A 19,926-nucleotide genomic window follows, 5' to 3' on the forward strand; every position below is an offset into this window, starting at 1 on the left:
TGAACTGTTAGAATCCAATACTAAGAATTTGTCAAAAATGTATAATCTGCTGCTGAAATGGAATACACAAGATGAAATAGTTAAATCAGCTATGATTAAGTGGGCACAGGACATTGGTCATAACATTATGTTTGCTGACTGGGAATGGTTGTGGAACACTGGTATAAAATTTACGGCATGTAATGCCTTAAAGGAAAATATTATGAAAATGATCTATAGGTGGTACATGACCCCAGTCAAGCTAGCAAAAATTTATCATTTGCCTGATAATAAGTGTTGGAAGTGTAAAGAAACGGAAGGTACTTTTTATCATCTTTGGTGGACGTGCCCGAAGATTAAGGCTTTCTGGGAAATGATATATAATGAAATGAAAAAGGTACTTAAATGTACTTTTCCTAAGAAACCGGAGGCCTTTCTCTTGGGCATTGTCGGCCAATTGGTGTCAAAGAAAGATAGAAATTTCTTTATGTATGCTACGACAGCAGCAAGAATACTCATCGCAAAGTATTGGAAGACAGAAGAATTACCCACCTTGGAAGAGTGGCAGATGAAGGTAATAGACTATATGACACTGGCTGAGATGACTGGCAGAATCCGTGAGCAGGGGAAAGAGACGGCGGAAGAAGATTGGAAGAAATTTAAAATTTACCTTAAGAACTATTATAAAATTGAGGAATGTTAAAATGTCGAGGTTTGGAGAAAGAAAAGGAGATTACAGTGACATAAGATTAAGTTGAAGAAAAGAATAAGAAAAAATATATTTGATAAAATTAATTAGAATTTGCTGAAATAAATTTTGGAAATTGGGATGTAGGAAGGGGAGGTTTGGGGGAGTCTGAGAAGAGAGGGACATGAAAAAAAGGTTATGAAATTTTACATGTTTGTATGTCTTTTTTTATTTGTTTGTATTGTTTAAAATTATTCTGTAAAACCAATAAAAATTCTTTAAAAAAAAAAAAAAAAAAACAGAATAGGTGTCCCTTTTTCCCCTGCTGCCTTGTGAGGGGAGTATTCCAAGAGAAAAAAAAGCTATGGGCAGGATGTGGGCTTTTGTGGCAGCCTGTCCCCTGCAGCCCACAATACGGGCACTGAACCCCAGTCCCAGACATAGCAAGGCGCCATTTTGGAAGAACCACTCTCTGCTTTTCTTGTGTGGTTGGTGGCTGTGTGTGTTACTTCTGTGGCAGAGCCTTTCCCTGCTGGTTGTCAGAATTAAATTTCCGACCACCATACTTGTGGGTCCTTGATTCAGAATTATGTTGTCAAAAAAAGATGCATGTGATTAACTCTTGTTAAGATGAGGCTATAGAAACTTGGGAAGATAAGCAAGTTGAGAAAGCTGAGATGGTCACTGAAGGCAATGGTGGTCTTCTCCAACCTTCCCCTTTAGGGGTTCAGGTCTTCTCAGAGGGTTCTTGCTGTCATATCCTGCTTCTGGCCTTTCCAAAGGCATCTGGAAAAAAAACCTCCTTCCCTGCAGACCATCCTTGGCTTTAGGATCAGCTATGGGGTCTATTGGTAGTTCAACCACCCTCAGAGGTTTGGAGGTCGTGGTGGAAGCCTTTGAGAGGCCCTAGGCTGTGGAATTCCCTCTCTAAAGAGGTCCATCTGAAATCTTCAACATATAGTTTAAATTCAGTGTTGCAGATGCACCTCTTTACCCTTGGCCTTGACATCTAGTGAACGTGTTTTAAGACCAACCCTGCTATTGTGACTGTAAGTTGTTTTAAACTGTTCTTAATGCTGATTTTTAAAATTGCTGTAAGCTGCCCTGACCTGGCGGTGGGTTGGTCTCTTGCTGTTTGTGGAAGCAGTGTCTCAGTAGCACATGGAAGCAACACCGGCGTCTCTCCCTCCCTTCCCAAATCTGCTTTATTCAGATAAAGCAAATAACATCAGCAGAAGTAATTTGGGATTTCCTTGTAGGATGGAGGTGGGGTGGGGGTGGTACTCTAATCCCACCAGTTAAATGCACATGTAATGCCATATATACACGTCCAAGCCTTTTCTGTTTGTCTGTTGTCTGGATGAATCAAACCCCAGCAGATGTTCAACAAAAGGGCCATATCCCCCCAGACGGGTCCAGCATCCTGCTTGGGGGGATCTGTGATGTCATCGCGGAACAAATGGGAGGTGGGGAATGGGCGGGCAGGATATCGCTGGTGGTGAGGAGGAAGAAGAGAAGAGGGTAATTGGAGCAGCCTGGCAGGTCTGCCCACAGCTGGGGTTGAATAGAAACCTACTTGTGTAGGGGCCTAATCTCCGGATCCTCCACCTGTTCCCTTGCAAACAGCGTCTGGAAAGTCACTTTAGTGGGTGCAGCCAATTTCCCTTTCTTGGGCTTGATAGAAACAGCAGCCTCTGTGTGTGCATCTTGGAGGAAACACAGCTGCTGTTTCCCCTGTCCTTCCAGACTTTAAAAATAAGAATAAAAGCCCCGGGCCAAGATAGGCCTGGAAAAAGGCCAATTATGTGACTCACAGAAAGGATTCCTACCATTCACCTGTGAATTTTCGATAAATTTTATGTCTGCTTTTTCGATTTTGATCTTATCGGCATTTTGTTATGAATATTTTATATTGTTCTATGTAAACTGTTTAAAGGGGTCTTTTTTTGCTGATTAAGGGGTATATGCATCTTGATGGGAAAATAAAGAAATGTGCCAGCCTCTGGGAAATGGAACAAGGGAGAAGATATTTTTTTTACTGAGGAAACTAGTCTTCAGTATAAAATAAGGGAAGCAGTTGTTTTTTAGTGTAATATAGAATTCCTCACATGGGGATGGTTTGAGGGTGGGATGGGATACAGGGTGTGTGGCTGAGTTAGAAAGTCTTATTGGCTTCTTGCATAAGGTGGAAGCCCCTTCCAACTGAAGAGACACACTATCATGAACTGGGAAACATTAATAAAGGAAGTGTACTCTGCACATGCTCTGAGGTACTTGGCTCGTAGGGTTAGGATGGTGATGATTATACACTCTCCTTTTCCCCTTTCCACACTGGCAGCTCTTTGATGCTCAAGGGGTACATATGTAAGCTGGTTTTATACCAATTTCAACTGTCATGGCTTCCCTCAAAGAATCCTGAGGCTTTCTGTGTAGCCAAGGAGCTGAATATTTGGCAAAAGAGCCAGAATGGTTTCCTAGAGAGGCAGAAATGACTATTGAACCAGTTTAAAGACTTTCTGGGGTAAATATGGAATGACCTCTCCAGGAGTCTCCAGGGGAGAGGCCTTCAGAGACCAGCCATCCACCCTGTTGCCAAGCAACCAGTACAGTCAATGGGAAATTCACATAAACTTATTGATACTTGGAGGGGACTGTGGGGGGATTCTTTTCTAATTTGTTTTAGTGATGTGAAAATGCCTCTTTAAAGACGATGCTTGCTACCTGCAGTTTTTAAAAGCACTTGTATTCTTTTTTTTAAAAAAAATTAATCCTGTCTGCGGTTAATCTTTTTTTTTAAAAAAAAAGTTTTTATTGCTATAATCCAGAACTGTGGGTGCTGTGGACCCCCAAATATTGGTGGAGTTCAATTATCTCTGACCATTGGCCATACTCCTTAGGGCCCTATCTGCATTATACATTTAAAACGGTATCATACCACTTCAAACGGTTGCACCTTTCACACAAGGATATTGGGGGAACTATAGTTCATAGTGCTGAGTGTAGTTAGGGAACCGCTTTTCCTCTCAGAGCGCTACAGTTCCCAGAATTCATTGGGAAGATGGATTGACTGTTAAATCACTCTAGAAACTATAGCGTTGTGAAGGGGGGAAAGGGATTTTGCCTAACAACTCTCAGCAGCCTTAACAGGATTCTTTGAGGGAGGACATGACTGTTTAAAGTGGTAGGATGTTGCTTTAAAGATATATTGTAGCCAGGACCTAGGACTGATGGGATTTGGAGTTCAACCACAACTGCAGGACCACAGCATCTCCACCCCTGGATTAATAGGTGTGAACTGTGGTAAAAGTATGATAACATATGGGAAAAAGAACAAATTCTCCTTTGCTTTTAAGTGGGTGTGGTACAGATGTGAAATATTGCAGGGTACGTGAGTTGTACTGTCTTTTTTGGGGGGGGTGTGGAATCATATTGCCAATTTATTATATGGTTAGTATTCAGACAATTAATGGTAGGGGTTTTAATTGTACAAATATTCAGTTCATTAAGTGGTTAGATTTGATGTGTGAGAAAAGCAGTCAACCGTTCTAAAGAGAAAAGCCGTACTTTCTTTTTTAGATCATGTGTGCAGGTGTCACACCTGGTGTCTCAGAAGGGTTAGTCCCTTTTATGTCCCAGCAGGCAAGGCTTCTTCTAAAATGAACCTGTGGGGTCCCCCCCCCCTTTTTTTTTTAAAAAGGCTCTAAAATGGGCAATCAAAATGATTAAGAGGATGGGTGTTTCTGAATACCAGTTGCTGGAATCCCCAGGAGGAGAGAATGCCGTTACACTCATGTCCTGCTTCCAGCAGCCGGATTATTATATTCTTATAAATACTTGTATTTTCGTTTGTTTGTTTTTTTAAAAAATGTTTCCCAGAAACGTAACCATTTAACCAACTAGATGTTGCAGCCGCTGATGTTTAACATTGTGTGAAGAGCTTGCAAGGAAGGGAGACTATAATAATCTGTGGAACAAGTTAGTCTTGCAAATATTATGGGCTTTTGCCTGCTAGGAAATTCACACAATGGGCATGGCATTCCTTCTTTCACTTGTTGGAGGTCCAAAAAAGAATACAGTGGACCCTCTGGATACGAACTTAATTCGTTCACAACCCAAAAATAATGTAAATAGAGGCGTGCTTCTGCGCACGCGCACAGCGCGATTGAGCACTTCTGTGCATGCGCGTGCGGCAAAACCCAGAAGTATACATTTCCAGGTTTGCCGTGACCATAACCCAAAGATTCCGTATCCAGAGGGATACGTAAGTGGAGGTACGACTGTTTATTTTCCCAGAGAGGATTGGAAAGGGAGGACAAAAATTGCTCTCCCTAGAAAGCAGCTGAGGTGTTGCCTGGAGTTCTTACCTCAAATGTTTCCTCCCCTCTTTCTCTCAGGAGGAGCGGATAGCAATGTGGCAGTCTATATGCCGGATTTGGTGGAGGCAAAGCTTGGGGATACAGCCATTATCAAATGCGAATTCGCCCTCCCAGAGAATGGCAGCTACGTTTATGTCAACTGGTACTCGGTAAGTCAAAAGAGGGTTTGGGAAAGGTTGCTTTGGGGAGAGGGTTGGGGATGGAGAAACACCATAGTCCCCTCCTTAACTTTTGAAAGCAAGAAGTACATAGCGGGCCAGGGACATGTTCTTTACCCTTGTTCCCAGCTTCCCTATGTGCTCCTCTCCTGACCTTCTCCTGTTGAGTGTGGAAGGTTGAAGAGGGCTTCCAAGTTCATTCTGCTTAGAGAACCATCCCCGCAGTCTAGAACTCTGCACTATCAGGGTTCAGAATTATGAGGAGGCTTCCAAGTGCATTCAGCTGACCATGCGTAGAAAGCCCCTTTTGATGCAATGTGTTAAGGTTGGGGATAGGGCAGCTGTCGGACCCAGCATGTATTGGGGACATTGTGGTACCAGTGCATGGGCACCTAGTTCCTTACACACCTTTTTCTTGAGTATTTTAAACTGAACACCTAAAGAGGACTTGTGTCCTTGTGCTTTCATTGGGCTCAACCAGAGTTGAAAGTGAATGGAAGCTTATGAGTGATGCAGAGCTATTTGTCACTCTGGAGGAACACTCTGAATCATGGAATCAAAGGATTATAGAATTGGAAGGGACCACAAGGGTCATCTTGTCCCAACCCCCTGCAATGCAGGGATCTTTTGCTAAACATGGGGCTTGAACCCACAATCTGCAATTAGCCCCTTCACATTCCATTGTGCTTGTCCGCTTTGTCCAAAGCATGATCTTGTGCATTAATCATATTCCCCTTTCCCCTGGTCTCCCTTTTAAATCCCATTTTTCAGCAATCCTTTGTTGTATCTCACTGAAATCTCTCATTCTCTGCTTGCACCAGGTTCCCTTCTACCCCCACCCTCACTGCCTTTTTATTAGTTCTTACCTCTCCTGCCAACCCTATGTCTCTAGCCTTACAGCGTAATTCCTTTGGGCTGAGGTCTTTACTATGTTAAGCTGAATGTGGAAAGACTTAGGATAGACAAAAGGAAGTACTTGACACTGTACATAGTTAAACTATGGAATTTGCTGTGACAGGATGTAGTGATTACTGCCAACTTTGGGCAGTTTTAAAAGGGGATTAGAATATTCACAGAGGACAAGAATATTGTAACTCCTGTATCAGAGGCAGATTGCCCTTTGACTACCACTTGCTGGCGAACACATGTGGGAATGGACTGTTGCACTCTTATCTTCCTTGTGGGCTTTCCATAAACATCTGTTTGGCCACAGAGGGAACAGAATGCTGGACTAGGTGGGCCTTTGCTCTGATCCAGCAGGACTGAGTTCTTACAGGCTTTCCCACACTGCCATCGTGTGGCAAATCACCCACTGGGCAGTCCCTCTAGGAGGAAAAAGCTCCTCCACCGTGACCTAACCCTGTTTCAAAGAAACTTCAGTAAAACAAATTTGGGGTTTATTTGAATGAAGGCATTCTATAACTGTAGGCACCAGGGAACATCTCATTCTAACACTTAGACATTTTAAATACTGGTGAATTTTTAAGTAAACTTTCATAATTGGCTAGATTTGCACCACTTGTGTGTTGCATTTATCAAAATTCTTTAACTGAATGCAATGCACAAAGCCACCGTGTTGAAGACACAATAATAGTAAAAGCCTATGAATGCCTGTATGGAAGTAAGTCCTGCTCAATGGGACTTAGTCCCATAGGATTGTGGCCTAAAAAATCCCAGGGTTTTTTAAAAATAGGGGCAGCTGTAAAGCACATCCTAATGAAGTTGTGCAATGGAGTGTTGGCAGCTAAAATCAAAAGTGATTTATTGTGAGTTTCTTTTCTTTTTCAATAGATGGCACTTTTTGCTCTTCAGTATATCTCTTTTGTTCGTTCTTATTTATTTATTTATTTATTATTTCACAAAATTTATGTATCACTTGATTGTAAGAAAACCAAAGTGGTTTACAAAAATATAAAAGCATTAAAATTCTAAGTAAAGCACAGTTAAAGGCACTTAAAAATATTCAGAATGTCCCTTTTGAACATCAGTGCAACAGAGAGAGCATGCAGACATTCAGGAAATCGCGATCAAGGGGAGGCTGTTTGTGGCAGGAGCAATCTATGCACTATGCTTATTGGTTGGAATCTTGTGACATCAGAAACAAACCCACGCTTCCTGGTCCATTCATAAATGGACTGAATGATCTTTTAAATGTGTAAAAGCACGGGCAGCTGTTTAAACAGCAGCAACGGTAGAAGTTGAGCTTCATTCACAGAAAGCGTCAAAACTGGAAAAAATGCTTCAAACTCCTCCTGTGTGTTACCAACCTTCCATGCTTCTCCCAGGTATTTGCAAACTTGAATGTCCCTGTGCTCCTGAACAGCACCTAGACTTCTTTTACTTTTGGAAGTCAGGACTCTTAACCCTTCCTGGCCTTCTCCACCCATGGACAGCTGTCAAGTCCTGTTGCCACAGGTGCTTCTCTCTCGTCAAACACACATCCTCTCCTACTTGGCGTTGGCTACTGGCAGTAGGGCATGCATGACCTTGGATGGGAAGGCCGGGTTTTGCCCTCTATTTGCACTGCGGCATTGTAGTGCGTGCTATCTCTCTCTCCCTGATGTTTTAGATGGAGAAGGGCAAAATGGAAAGGAAGAAGCTCATCTACATGGTCCAGGGCAAAGAACACCAAGATGAGCCTCCCAATGACCGGTTAAGCATCACACCTGATTTCTTCCTCAAGATTAACAAGGTGGTCCTGCAGGATGCCAAGAATTACGTGTGCCAGGTGGGGTTCGGCATGCACGGCGTCGCTGAGAACCGGAGTGAACTGCGCGTCTCCAGTGAGTGGTTCTGGGGGCCCTTATCCTACACAGGTGAAATACACAGTGTTTTTGCAATCCAGACCTTCCTCGGATTGCATACCTTGCTGGATTGCAGGTGGGGCATGTGCTTAACTGTCCACAGGCAACCACACAGCACCCCCTTCATCCCAACTAGATTTCTTGTTAGTCACTGGGAGGCACATCCTTTGGTTGCTTCGTCACTGTGGTCCCCTGAACCTCACAGAATGGCCGTGCGCCTGATGCGTAGTTGCGCCAAGCTTTTCTCTTCTTTTTTAATGCCCCCTCTGCCCCTGTTACCATGACACTTTCTCTACGCTCTTGGCCCTTGTTCGTGCCACAGTCGTGGGTTGGTTTGACATTTGTATCCCACCTTCCTCCCGTAAGGGGACCCAGGGTGTAGTGCACATTTGGTTCCCACATACTGATCAGACTCGGGTCTCCTTACATTTAGAAAGGTGGCTGCTTCAAAGCGGCTTCAGAACACACCCTGGGACCCAAACTTAGTTCTTCTGGAGTTTGGTGGCAGCCTTTTGCACTGGGGAGGCTGGGTTTTAACCCACTTGCGCTAATATTTATAGAGGTCAGCCTTGTAAATAAGCCCACAACAGTTGCTGGTCCATAATTCTTGTTTATGTCATGGTGACCATGGAAGAGGGGAAAGACCCTTCCTTTGCACCTAGCATGGAAATGCAGACCTTAAGCCAGGCTAGTAAAATAATTGCCTTCTGCCAGCTGCCTAGCAGAGGAGAAACACAGTGAGCCATCCCTCCTTCCCCCAGACCAGTATGGAAACTGGGTGGGCTAGCAGAAGAGGGACAAACAACCCATCTCTCCTCTCCCTCTTGAGTTACTAAATGCAAGGCTCGGGACTGGGCCTTCCATGCGCATGACCCTCTGCTAAGAAGAGGAGAACAGGACCCAAGGAGTTTACATCTCTTAAGTCCAACACTGGGGCAGGGGAGGGAGAAGTGACCAGAGGATGAATATATGGTTATTTCAGTTAACACACTTAAGCTTGGTTACGGTAGAATATGGGTTCCGCCAAGGTTGGTTTTGAGGAGAGATTTGAAGCAAGTAAGAGAGGTGGACTTGTGCTGGTTGTATAGGAGTCTGTTCCAGGCTTATGGTCAAGAAGGGCGAAAAGAGTGAAGCCTTTTGAAGAGGGAAAATACCTTTGAATGGTGGTGTAGCCAGAGGAATGAAGGTCATTGATGGGGGTGAGTTAGGATATGAGAGCAGAGAGTTGATGGGGCACTGAAGGTAAGAGGGCTTATTGTGTGTCTATTTTGCCCATGGGGCTTATTGCACAGTAAGAGGACATGCCCAGCAGAGTCTAGGCTGTGGTTGTTTTATTCCCTTCTGCCTCACCACTTAGCCCTGCCTGGTTTCTTTCTTCTTTTAGAAGCTCCAGAAAAACCTGAGATTCAGAAGACTAATCGTGGTATCAGCACAGGAGAACCTCATTTGAGTGAGGTAAGAACTGTGCCGTGTTTAGTGCACCTGCAATTTTTATTATTATTAATTACCTGCCCTTTACCATAACGTCCCAAATTAATATACAACTTTAAAAACAGTTTAAAACTTGCAAGTAGGGAGGGAGATGGTCTTTCGCCTATTTGGGTCCTGAGTTGTTTAAAGCTTTATATATGAGTACTTTGAATTGGGCCTGGAAACAACCTGGCCGTTGCACTTCACAAAGTTGTATTTGGTATCTGCCACAGAATTCTCCATCCCTCGCCTTCTCTGCTTATTAATAATTTTTTTTAAATATACACTTTGCAGGTTTGTAGTTATTTTGGTCCAGCAGGTAAGTTTGTAAATGTTGAGATGTCTCCAAAACTATATGGGTTCTGAGTAGGATTATTCCTTGCTCTTGTTTGGGCACAAAGTAGAGAGCCTTGGCTATGTGGGAATCTGCAGACAGTAGAAGTACTCCTTGAATTACACTCAAACCAGACTAAACCTAGAGTAAGGTTACCAGATTTTTTTCAATGAATCCAGGGACACTTTTCAACTTCAATCGATTTTGTATGGGGACTGATTTGTAAATCCGGGGACTGTCCCCGGGAAACGGGGACATCTGGTAACCTTAACCTAGAGGCAAATCCTAGCCCTTTTGTCTCATCTAGCAGTGGAATGGAAAGGGAGAGGGAGTGGCAGTGCACTGAGACTCCACACACTGACCACCTAAAGCCCAGGCCAGAGTTCCCTTTGCCTGACAGTTTGTATGTCCAGGTTTTCCTTTCCGGCCAAAAGCCTAACATTCTCAAGAGAGCCAAATTTGACTATTGCTAGCAGTAAGGGGGATGTTGCAGTAAAGACTACATTTTTTGCTGAAGCAGCAAGAATGTAATTTTAGCACCAAAAAATCACTAGGAGTACAACACAGTGGTGCGTTAGAGACTTTGCACAGCCCACAGCTATCAAGATATCGTAAAGGAGACTATGAGCCAATTGCCCAGCCTTGATTTATGGAAGTGATGTTTTGTTGCACTAGCAGGAAGCCTTTTTATGTAATCTTGTCTGGATCTAGAATGGAACAAGATAAATCAGTCTGGGATTTGAACCTGTGGACTATAAGCTCTGAAGAGTATGGAGTGTTTGAGTCTGTCTGTCTTTCAGATTGCAACCTGCACCAGCCGCAATGGCTATCCAACACCAACCCTCACTTGGTACAAGGATGGAGTCCCTCTGAAGTTGGATGGGAATGGTGAGTCATTAACAGGTTAAATCTGTTAAGGCAGACTCGGAGGCATAGAAAAGCCGGGTACAGTCCAGAAGCTTATTACAAGGCAAAGGGTTAGCAGGAATTAAGCCCAGTCTAGGCACAAGGGCCCAGGGTTCACAAGTCCAAGATGCATATTAAGAATTCCAATCTGGCACAGGAGCTGTGATGTTGTTCTATCAAGTTTCCCTGCCTACCCAGCATGCTTTTAAGCAGAGGCAAAGATGGCCAGCTACTCCTCATGAGAAGCCCTGTTCCTATGGGGGCTCCAAGCTGCTGCCTTTGGAGGGACGTGCCTCCTCTTTTTTTCTTGAGTTGCCATTGTCATCTTCTTGCTCCAGTGCCTGCAGTTCCTGGTCTGAATCAGAGTCCTTCAAGGGAATTGTGACAATAGGCCATGGTGCCCCAAAAGGCAGAGTCTTGGCTGCAGAACAGTATGAGTAATGATGGGTGAATAGTACAAGTTGGGGCAGCTCAGCAGGGGAAGGAAGGGCTGCTTTCATGGATCGGCATCTCCATAACCCATCCGCTGGTGTTATTGGCAGCTCCCTCCATCCTCGGCCTCTGGAGGAAGTGACTTAATTATCTGTTGGGTTGAAATCACGACAGACGAGTGGTGGGTGTCAAAGGAGAGGCGTCAGCCGGGGCAAGCCCCGGGAACTCTCTTTTATTGAATATTACAAACATTGCCACAGGTGTACTTGTAGCTGATTGGTTGATACAAACACAAAGCATCTTGTTGCTGATTGGTTAACATAGGTACAAGGCGGGCATTACATATTACATTAATCACTGATAGTTCAAAGACTGGGAAACGGAGCTGGAACTAGACAGGCATGAAACCTCCTAATTAAATTATAACTAAAGATTGATATTGAGAGAACATAACATGAAGGAATACAACAATCACGTTCCGTAAATGTGGTCAGCAATGCATTAAGAACAGGTCAGGATACACTGTTTCATGAACTCAATGGGAACTGTTCAGAACATTCTCAGACTCTTGTGCAGAAGCAGAGAAAAGATTATGAGCGAGACTTCCCAGAATGCAAGAGTTATGTGCAGTAAGAGAACTGCAGAAGGAGAACTTCACAGTGAGAGAACTGCAGAAAGAAAAACTTCCCTTCATCTCCCCCTTTCTTTTCTTGTTTGCGAGGCGTTCCAGGTGGATAAGGCAAAAATACTTCGGGATTAGTGGTGTGCCAGCGAATGCCCAAAATAAGCTTGCCAGGGTCGATGGGACAAAAATACTTCAGGATACGTGGTTTGCCAGCGCATGCCCAAAATAAATCCGCCCACATCTCCCCTAAGGTTTACTGTTGGTGTTGCCATTTCGCAAAGTAAGCAGCAAGGAGTTTACTGGGTGGTTGAGGGGGGGAGAGAAGCCGAGAGAAAAGACTCATGAGGCTAGGAACGCATTGAAGAAAACAGCATAGTAAGATAAGAATACAAATTATGAAAATAGCATTTTGAAAGAGACTTCGAAGCCAAGTAAAGTTAGGCAGCCAAGCCGTAAGCCACTGGGTGAAAGAATCCCAGAGGCCAGGAAAACCAATGTCCTGTTTAATGTTTGCAAATGAGAGATTTGGCTTTGAATGGCTCTAGAATTGTCAGTAATATTGAAACAACACATGTCATTCACTTGTTCACAGCCATAATGATGAAACATCAGCAAATAGTGATAGCAGCACGATTTCATAAAAGTCCATTTTGTAGTTCACTCTGTTCTTTATTCAAAAGGTGAAGGGCTTGAGAAATATAATTCAGGGCTTTTTTGCTGCAGAATAGGCTAGAGAATTAATGTTCATACGATTCCGTACAGCCAATCCAGGGACTCCTAAGAGAGAAACAGCTAAAGAGATATATTCAGACCTACTGAGAAGAGAGACAAAAGCATCACAATCATTAGTCAATTCAATATTGCGGCGATAAAATGATGGACAAACGGCTTAAACAGCAAGGTGTGCCATGGCTGATGTTTGCTGGAATGTAATTAAACATATAGCCAGGACACGACCAGAAGATTTCCAGTTGAGGGGAAGTGCAAGCTACTCATTAAATTGAATGGTAGCTTGTAATTGTTGTAGTAAATCTCTGTTTGTAATATTCAATAAAAGAGAGTTCCCGGGGCTTGCCCCGGCAGACGCCTCTCCTTTGACACTCACCACTCGTCTGTCGTGATTTCAACCCAACAATTATCCTTAATTATATTGGGCGGACTGTAATCGTAAGCTGCCATGGGAGTTGATCTTGCCTGTAAAGTGGGTTATAATATGTTAAATGATACAATATGGGGCATCAAAGCTCATGGGAAAAGCAAAACATCAGTGCTACAGATCTGTGAAACGTTAGCACAAGGGTCAGCAACCTTTTTCAGCCGTGGGCCGGTCCACCGTCCCTCAGACCATGTGGTGAGCCGGACTAGTGAAGAAAAAAAATCAGCAAATTCCTATGCCCCACAAATAACCCAGAGATGCGTTTTAAATAAAAGCACACATTCTGCTCATGTAAAAACACCAGGCAGGCCCCACAAATAACCCAGAGATGCATTTTAAATAAAAGGACACATTCTACTCATGTAAAAACACGCTGATTCCCGGACTGTCCGCGGGCCAGATTTAGAAGGTGATTGGGCCGCATCCGGCCCCCAGGCCTTAGGTTGCCTACCCCTGCGTTAGCACATGCCAGTATGTTGAGTTTGCAGTAAGGGTTGTCTTAGCTGGAGAAACAAGGCCAGGTGACCTTTGCAGCATAAACTGCTCCTTAGCAGAGTAACATGTAAGGTTTGTAGCTGCTCTTCAGAATAGTCTTCTACTTGACCCTTCCTCCAGCAGGTTTTCACCCATGCACACTTTTCACGAATTAAATGCTCTTCCTAAACCTCTCCTCTCTTCCTCTTTCAATCAGAAATTGAGATCCGTCCCGGCCTCATTAAGGAATCAAGTGGCCTGTGGACTGTCCGCAGCACCCTTTCGGCAAAAGTCACCAAAGAAGACCGCAGTGCTGAGTTCTACTGCCAAGTCAGTTACACCCTGATGGGGAATAACAAGACATCCAAGTCGGACAGCTTCAAAGTCGACGTTCATTGTAAGGCTGAGCTCCTTTTAGCAGCACTGAGCACATTCATTGGGAGGTCTAAGAAAGGAGAAGACCGAGCCTCATGCAGAAGTGCAACTAGGGATGGACTTTGGGGCCAAAACCCAGGACCCCACATCCCAAGGGACCTTGAGGACCAACCAGTACATTAAGGGGAGCTACATGGGTGCTGTTATTGGGGGGAAACACATGACATGTAATAGGGCGGTATATAAATTCTAATAAATAAATAAATAAATAAATAAATAAATAAATAAATAAATAGGTGTGGCAGTCCCCTCCTCCTTGCCCCTCCCAGCAGTTCTTTATCTCTTTATAAATTATTTGGATTAAGGAATTTAGGGAATGCTCATCCAATTTGCAGATGTCACCAAACTAGGAGGGGTAGCTAATGCCACAGAAGACAGAATCGGGATTCAATATGAACTTGATGGATTGGAGATCTGGGCCAGAACTAACAAAATGAATTTCAGTATGGGCAAGTGTAAGGTTCTAACTTAGGCAGGAAGAAACAGATGCATAAATATAGGATGGGGGACACCTGGCTTACGAGCAGCGCATGTGAAAAGGATCTAGGGGTCTTGGTCGACCACAAGCTTAACATGAGTCAGCAGTGTGATGCAGCAGCAGCAAAAGAAAAAAAGCTAATGTTATTCTAGGCTTCATCAACAGAAGGAAAGTATCCCAATCAAGGGAAGTAATAGTTCTGCTCTGTTTTGCCTTGGTCAGACCACATCTAGAATACTGTGTCCAGTTCTGGGTGCCACGATATTAAGAAGGATACTGACAAGCTAGAACATATGCAGAGGAGGGCGACCAAGATGATCAAGGGTCTGGAAACCAAGTGTCTTATGAGGAACAGTTGAGGGAATTGGGTTTCTTTAGCCTGGAAAAGAGGCCTGTCACAAGGAGGAGGAAGCAAGCTTGCTTTCTCCTGCTCCAGAAGCTAGGACCTGAACCAATGGTTTCAAGTTACAAGAAAGGAGAGTCCCAACTAAACATCAGGAAGAACTTTCTAGCAGTATGAGCTTCTTTAGACAGTAGAACAGATCCCCATGAAAGGTGGTGGACACTCCGTCCTTGGGAGGCTCTAAAGCAGAGGTTAGGTGGCCATCTGCCATGGCCGCTTTAGTTGAGATTCCTGCATTGCAGGGGATTGGATGAGAAGCCCCACTTCCAGCTCTTAGGATTCTTTGATCTGCTGTCTCTCCCATGTTTCTCTGCCTGCGCTTATTAGGAGAAGCACCAGAAGGCGAATGAAGGTTCTTTTTTCCTCTGCCCCTCTCTGTAGACCCCTCTGAGAGTCTCCGCTTCGTGATTGATGCTCCAGGCCCAGATGTGAAGGAGGGAGATAATGTGACCCTGCGCTGCGAAGCGGATGGGAATCCGCCACCTCTGTATACTTTGTACAGAATGGGGGTGAGCTTTGATTGCATCTAGGGGGGTTGTGGCCCTACTAAACATCTTCCAAGACAACAATGCCCACTTACACCACAAAAAACTCATAACCCACCTACTTTCAGCCGCCAGAAACACCATAACCAGACACTGGAGAGACCTGTCAGGAGTAAGCATGGACCAATGGTACCAAATAGTCTGGGAAACAGCCTTACTAGAAAAATTAACCAATAAACTGAAACTGACACGGGGACAAACAGAAAAAGACGCCTTTTCCCCGGTATAGCTCCCCTTTATCACATACACAGCCCAACAAGACAATGACAATATTCCACCAACAGCATACAAATCAGTATGGCTAACCTGATCCAAAACACCCACCCATCCCACTCACACACGAAAACAAAGCTCACCACAGCCAATCACAAACAAACAAGCACACCCTAGGCCAACTCCAACCTCTCTCACCACCAAAGGAACACAAGTGAGCAGCACAAGCAACGCTGACACCAAACCCTACATACAGTGGTGCCTCGCAAGACGAAAAGAATCCGTTCCGCGAGTCTCTTCGTCTTGCGGTTTTTTCGTCTTGCGAAGCAAGCCCATTAGCGGTTTAGCGGATTAGCGCTATTAGTGGCTTAGCGGATCAGGTGATAAGCGGCTTAGCGGATCAGCTGATAAGCGGCTTAGCGGCTTGGGAAAAAGGGGGGGGAAAGGAAAAATCCCCTCAGGAACTCGCAAGACATTTTTGTCTTGCGAAGCAAGCCCATAGGAAATTCGTTTTGCAAAGCACCTCCAAAACGGAAAACCCTTTCGTCTAGGGGGTTTTCCGTCTTGCGAGGCATTCGTCTTGCGGGGCACTCAACAAATGCATAATGTCTTAACAAATGAAATGGATTTGTAAAAAGGTTACATGGAAAAAATATGAGAGACATTACACATACTTCTGTAAAACAAGAAACTCTTTAATAATAATAATAATGAAAGAATGGAGGTGAGCTTGCAGCACAGAGGAAGGTGCCGTATATCAAGCCACAGGCACTAGGTCCATCTAGCTTAGTGCTGTCTACCACACTGGTCTTCAGCTGAGCGGTCATCCCCTGATTCAAGGCAGGTTGCAACAGAAGCACTACCACCATGCAGATATAAAGTACAAGATGAAGAGATGGGACCCTGAATACATGTTTGAGTTAAAAAACCAACACTGGTAAAAAAATAATAAGTGAAAACAAATCAGAAACCTAGAACAGACAGGCCATCAAATATCTGGGAGGGGCAGCAGGAAAATGTAACCCTGTCCTGAAAAGATAGATAGGATGTTGGTGACTGGTTCTCTTGGCTGGGCAGTATTTCCTCCTTGTTGTCATCAGCTTGCAGGTTCAGCCTTTGTCCTTCTTTGTCTTGCACTCTGCTAGGAGGAGGAAGTCACCGAACAGGGTTCTGAACAGGGGTTCCTGCACCTTTACAACATCAACAAGGAGCGCAACGGAGTCTACCTGTGCAAAGTGCTTGACCTGCAGGATGTTCCGCTTGAGCTGACGGCCAACGTGACTCTGCTGGTGAACTGTGAGTAGGACCTGTGGGTTTTATTCAGTACAAAGTGGCCTGTTGGGTTTTCATTAGAGCCTTCATCTGGTTTTGAGAAATCTTAGCTGGCTGTTCTCGGGAGCATGAGCTGATTGATTTAAAACTGCATAAATGTGGGGATGGGAAGCTGGCTTCCTTGCTTTTGAATATGGCATTCACAGGAATCTTCTTGGGACAGGTGGTTTTTGTTTTGACATCTGCCTTACAATAGAGGCACAGTGCTAATATAATTAAGATGTTTTTCACAACATGCCAGCCAATCTATGGACTAAACTTTGTACCCATAGTTGTTAGAGAACCCAGAATTTCATCAGTATGAGGGATGTGTGAGAGCCAAGCAGAAGCACTGGAGGCAGTGAGAGAGAGGCAGTGGATATACTCCTCTTTGCTTCAGCAAAGCCTTCATGGATGTTCTGAGCTGTTCTGTTTATCAGAATGATGTGGCTCTTCAGGTTTTGATTCCCAGGCAGATGTAACTGCCAGAGAGAAATAGGTGCTTCTCCACAGTGCATAAAGATGGGGTGAAGCGAAGGAATCTCATCTGTGTTGCCTCAAGTATATGATTTCTCTCCCTTAGATCTTGATGAGCCTGTGATAACCTCTGTGCCTCCAGTGACCTCGCTCAGACAGCTGCAGGAAGGAGAGGATGCGCTCCTCACCTGTAATGCAACAGGCTCCAAGCCCTTGGCATTCCACTGGGAAAAGGTATTCTCATTTTAGGGCTGTTGACTTGAGTTAATGGTGTATTAGATTGCAAATCAAAAACACTTACTTTGCAGTAAGCCACATTGAAGTCCCACTGCACACAATGTAAACGTGCACACAGTTGCTCTGTTAGCTGGTTATCTGTCTGGCTGTTGACCAGTTGGTAAACCAATACAATGGATTCTTGGTTCTTGAACTTAATCTGTTCCAGAAGTCTGTTCGACTCCCGAAATGTTAAAAAATGAAGGAGTGGCTTCCGATTGGCGCAGGTGCCCTGGAAACAATAGCTGACAGCCACATTGGATGTTCGGCTTCTGAAAAGTGTTCGAAAACCAGAACACTTCTGGGTTTTTGGTGTTTGGGAGCCAATTTGTTCGTCAAATAAGCCATTTCAAGAACCAAGGTTCCACTGTATATTTCACATCTGGCAACCAATGCACCCCTTGAGGGGCAGATAGTACATGGGTATACAAGTCTAAAAAGCCCAGGACACAAATTTTCACAGCCCTCTAGCAGCTATATGGCTCATTTACCAGAAGTACAGTGGTACCTCAGGTTAAGAACTTAATTTGTTCCTGAGGTCAATTCTTAAACTGTTCTTAACCTGAAGCACCACTTTAGCTAATGGGGTCTCCTGCTGCCGCTGCTGCGCGATTGCTGTTTTCATCCTGAAGCAAAGTTCTTAACCCAAGGTACTATTTCTGGGTTAGCGGAATCTGTAACCTGAAGCATCTGTAACCCGAGGTACCACTGTAATATATTTAGCATTAACTCTGAAAGTATCTACTTGATTCTGACCAAACTAAACCGCCCAATGTATATTGTGCTTTTTCAGAAAGGGAGGGTGATTCAGAAGGGGAATCTTTTGAACTTGACCAACGTCGGCTTCGACACCTCAGGCAAATACACCTGTGTTGTAGAGATGCCGATGCCAGGCACCCCTGCTGTTTCCCGCTCCAAACAGGTTCAAGTGACCGTCCATGGTAGGCATCGCACAGTGACCGCTCTCTCTAAGTATCTTTCCCCCCATCCCAGTCCTGGGTGCTGGGGCAGCAACAACAATTAGCCACCTCTTCTCCTTGCAGCAAAACCAGTGCTGGTCGCACGGAAGGAAGTGGTGCATGTCCAATCAGGCGAGATGGTGAACTTAACGTGCACCGGGTACTCGACACCCCCCTTGCTAATCTCATGGAGTGTCAATGGATCGGTAAGATGTGCTCTTTGTGGGGTTTATTTCAAAGAAATAAATGGAGAACTGTGAAGCGAGGAGGCCCCGATTCAAATCTCACCTCATCAACAATTCACTTGGTGCACTTGCTTAAGCCACTGCTGTCTACCTCACTCCCCCCAATAATATAAAATGATATAATAATAATGGTCAACCTCACAGGGGTATTTGTAAGGCTTTATGGGATGTGAATGCTTTATGAAACATGCTGCAGAAGGCAATAATATTTAACAAATGTTCCATATTTTTCATGTCCGAAGACTGTTTCAACAAAGTATAATGTGTGTTTCCCCCATTCAATATGCTTTAGTGTGCAGGGATGGGTAACTTGTGTCCTTCCAAATATTGTTGATTTGCGACTCCTCTCATCCCTGACTCGGCCGTTCAACTCCCTTCAGCCCCAGCCAGCATGGGCAATGGTCAGAGATGATGAGAGTTGCAGAGCAGCAATATCTGGAGGGACAGAGTGCTTGCTGCCCTGTTTTGGGTTGTTTTGTTTTAAATTCTCCGTAGGAGCGTTAATCCTCCCTCCCTTTTCTTTCCACAGGTCTTTACTTCAGTCATGCAGGGTCATCAGCGCAACAGCACAGTCCTGTTCCAAGTCACTGAAGCCCTTCTAGAATCGGGAGTCAATTGCACCGCCAAAAACAGGATGGGCACCACCCAGCACCACTTCATGCTGGCACAGAGTAAGTCCATCCCTTTTGTCTTGAGAAGAGGGCTCATCCACACTTCCCGCTTGTCTCGCTCATTAGGACTGAATCAGAGCAAACTTCAATTCACGGGAAACCCAATGGGCGTTTGCTCCGATTCCACAGTAAAGATGGAATATCCGCAGGGGAAAGCAGCGAGCCAAGCGAAAGCCTGAATGAGCACAGAATGTGTTGGTGGTGACGGGTACATTTGCCCTTCTGGGAAGGGCTGGGGCTGGGGAAATAATGGTACCCTCCAATATTTTTTCTTCCATCACAGCTGTCCCCAACACCAGAAGCAAGTATGCCAAGGCGCATCAGTCTGTCAGGCCCAGAAAGTGGTTTGAAGTAAAGCTGTGCTGAAAATGTCACTCCACTTTCATGAGCATAGGACGCTGTCTTATGCTGAGCCAGACTGCTGGTCCATCTAGCTTAGTATTTCCTCTGTACCAGCAGTTCCCAACCTTTTTTTGACCATGCCCGACCTAAACATCTCTAAAATCCGGGT

At 44.5% G+C, this 19,926-nt stretch overlaps 1 protein-coding gene across 6 annotated transcripts in view; it reads left to right on the forward strand.

Annotated features, from left to right (window-relative positions):
- Nucleotides 1-19,926, forward strand: part of MCAM (melanoma cell adhesion molecule) — a 56,925-nt gene that overhangs the window by 23,398 nt on the left and 13,601 nt on the right. For 2 of the 6 annotated variants that reach the window (XM_080983494.1, XM_080983499.1), the window contains exons 1-12: nt 3,961-4,051; nt 5,062-5,192; nt 7,771-7,984; nt 9,390-9,460; nt 10,610-10,697; nt 13,620-13,799; nt 15,100-15,227; nt 16,622-16,772; nt 17,371-17,498; nt 18,334-18,481; nt 18,584-18,705; nt 19,274-19,415. In XM_080983494.1, the coding sequence (XP_080839620.1) occupies nt 3,976-4,051; nt 5,062-5,192; nt 7,771-7,984; nt 9,390-9,460; nt 10,610-10,697; nt 13,620-13,799; nt 15,100-15,227; nt 16,622-16,772; nt 17,371-17,498; nt 18,334-18,481; nt 18,584-18,705; nt 19,274-19,415 (1,579 nt within the window). In that variant the 5' untranslated portion in view covers nt 3,961-3,975. Of the gene's footprint in view, nt 1-3,736; nt 4,052-5,061; nt 5,193-7,770; nt 7,985-9,389; nt 9,461-10,609; nt 10,698-13,619; nt 13,800-15,099; nt 15,228-16,621; nt 16,773-17,370; nt 17,499-18,333; nt 18,482-18,583; nt 18,706-19,273; nt 19,416-19,926 lie in introns of those variants that run through there. The other 4 variants (XM_080983498.1, XM_080983496.1, XM_080983497.1 and 1 more) reach the window with 3 other exon arrangements.

Source organism: Podarcis pityusensis, assembly GCF_964106645.2.
Source record: "Podarcis pityusensis genome assembly, chromosome: 15".
In the NCBI taxonomy this organism is placed as follows: domain Eukaryota; kingdom Metazoa; phylum Chordata; class Lepidosauria; order Squamata; family Lacertidae; genus Podarcis; species Podarcis pityusensis.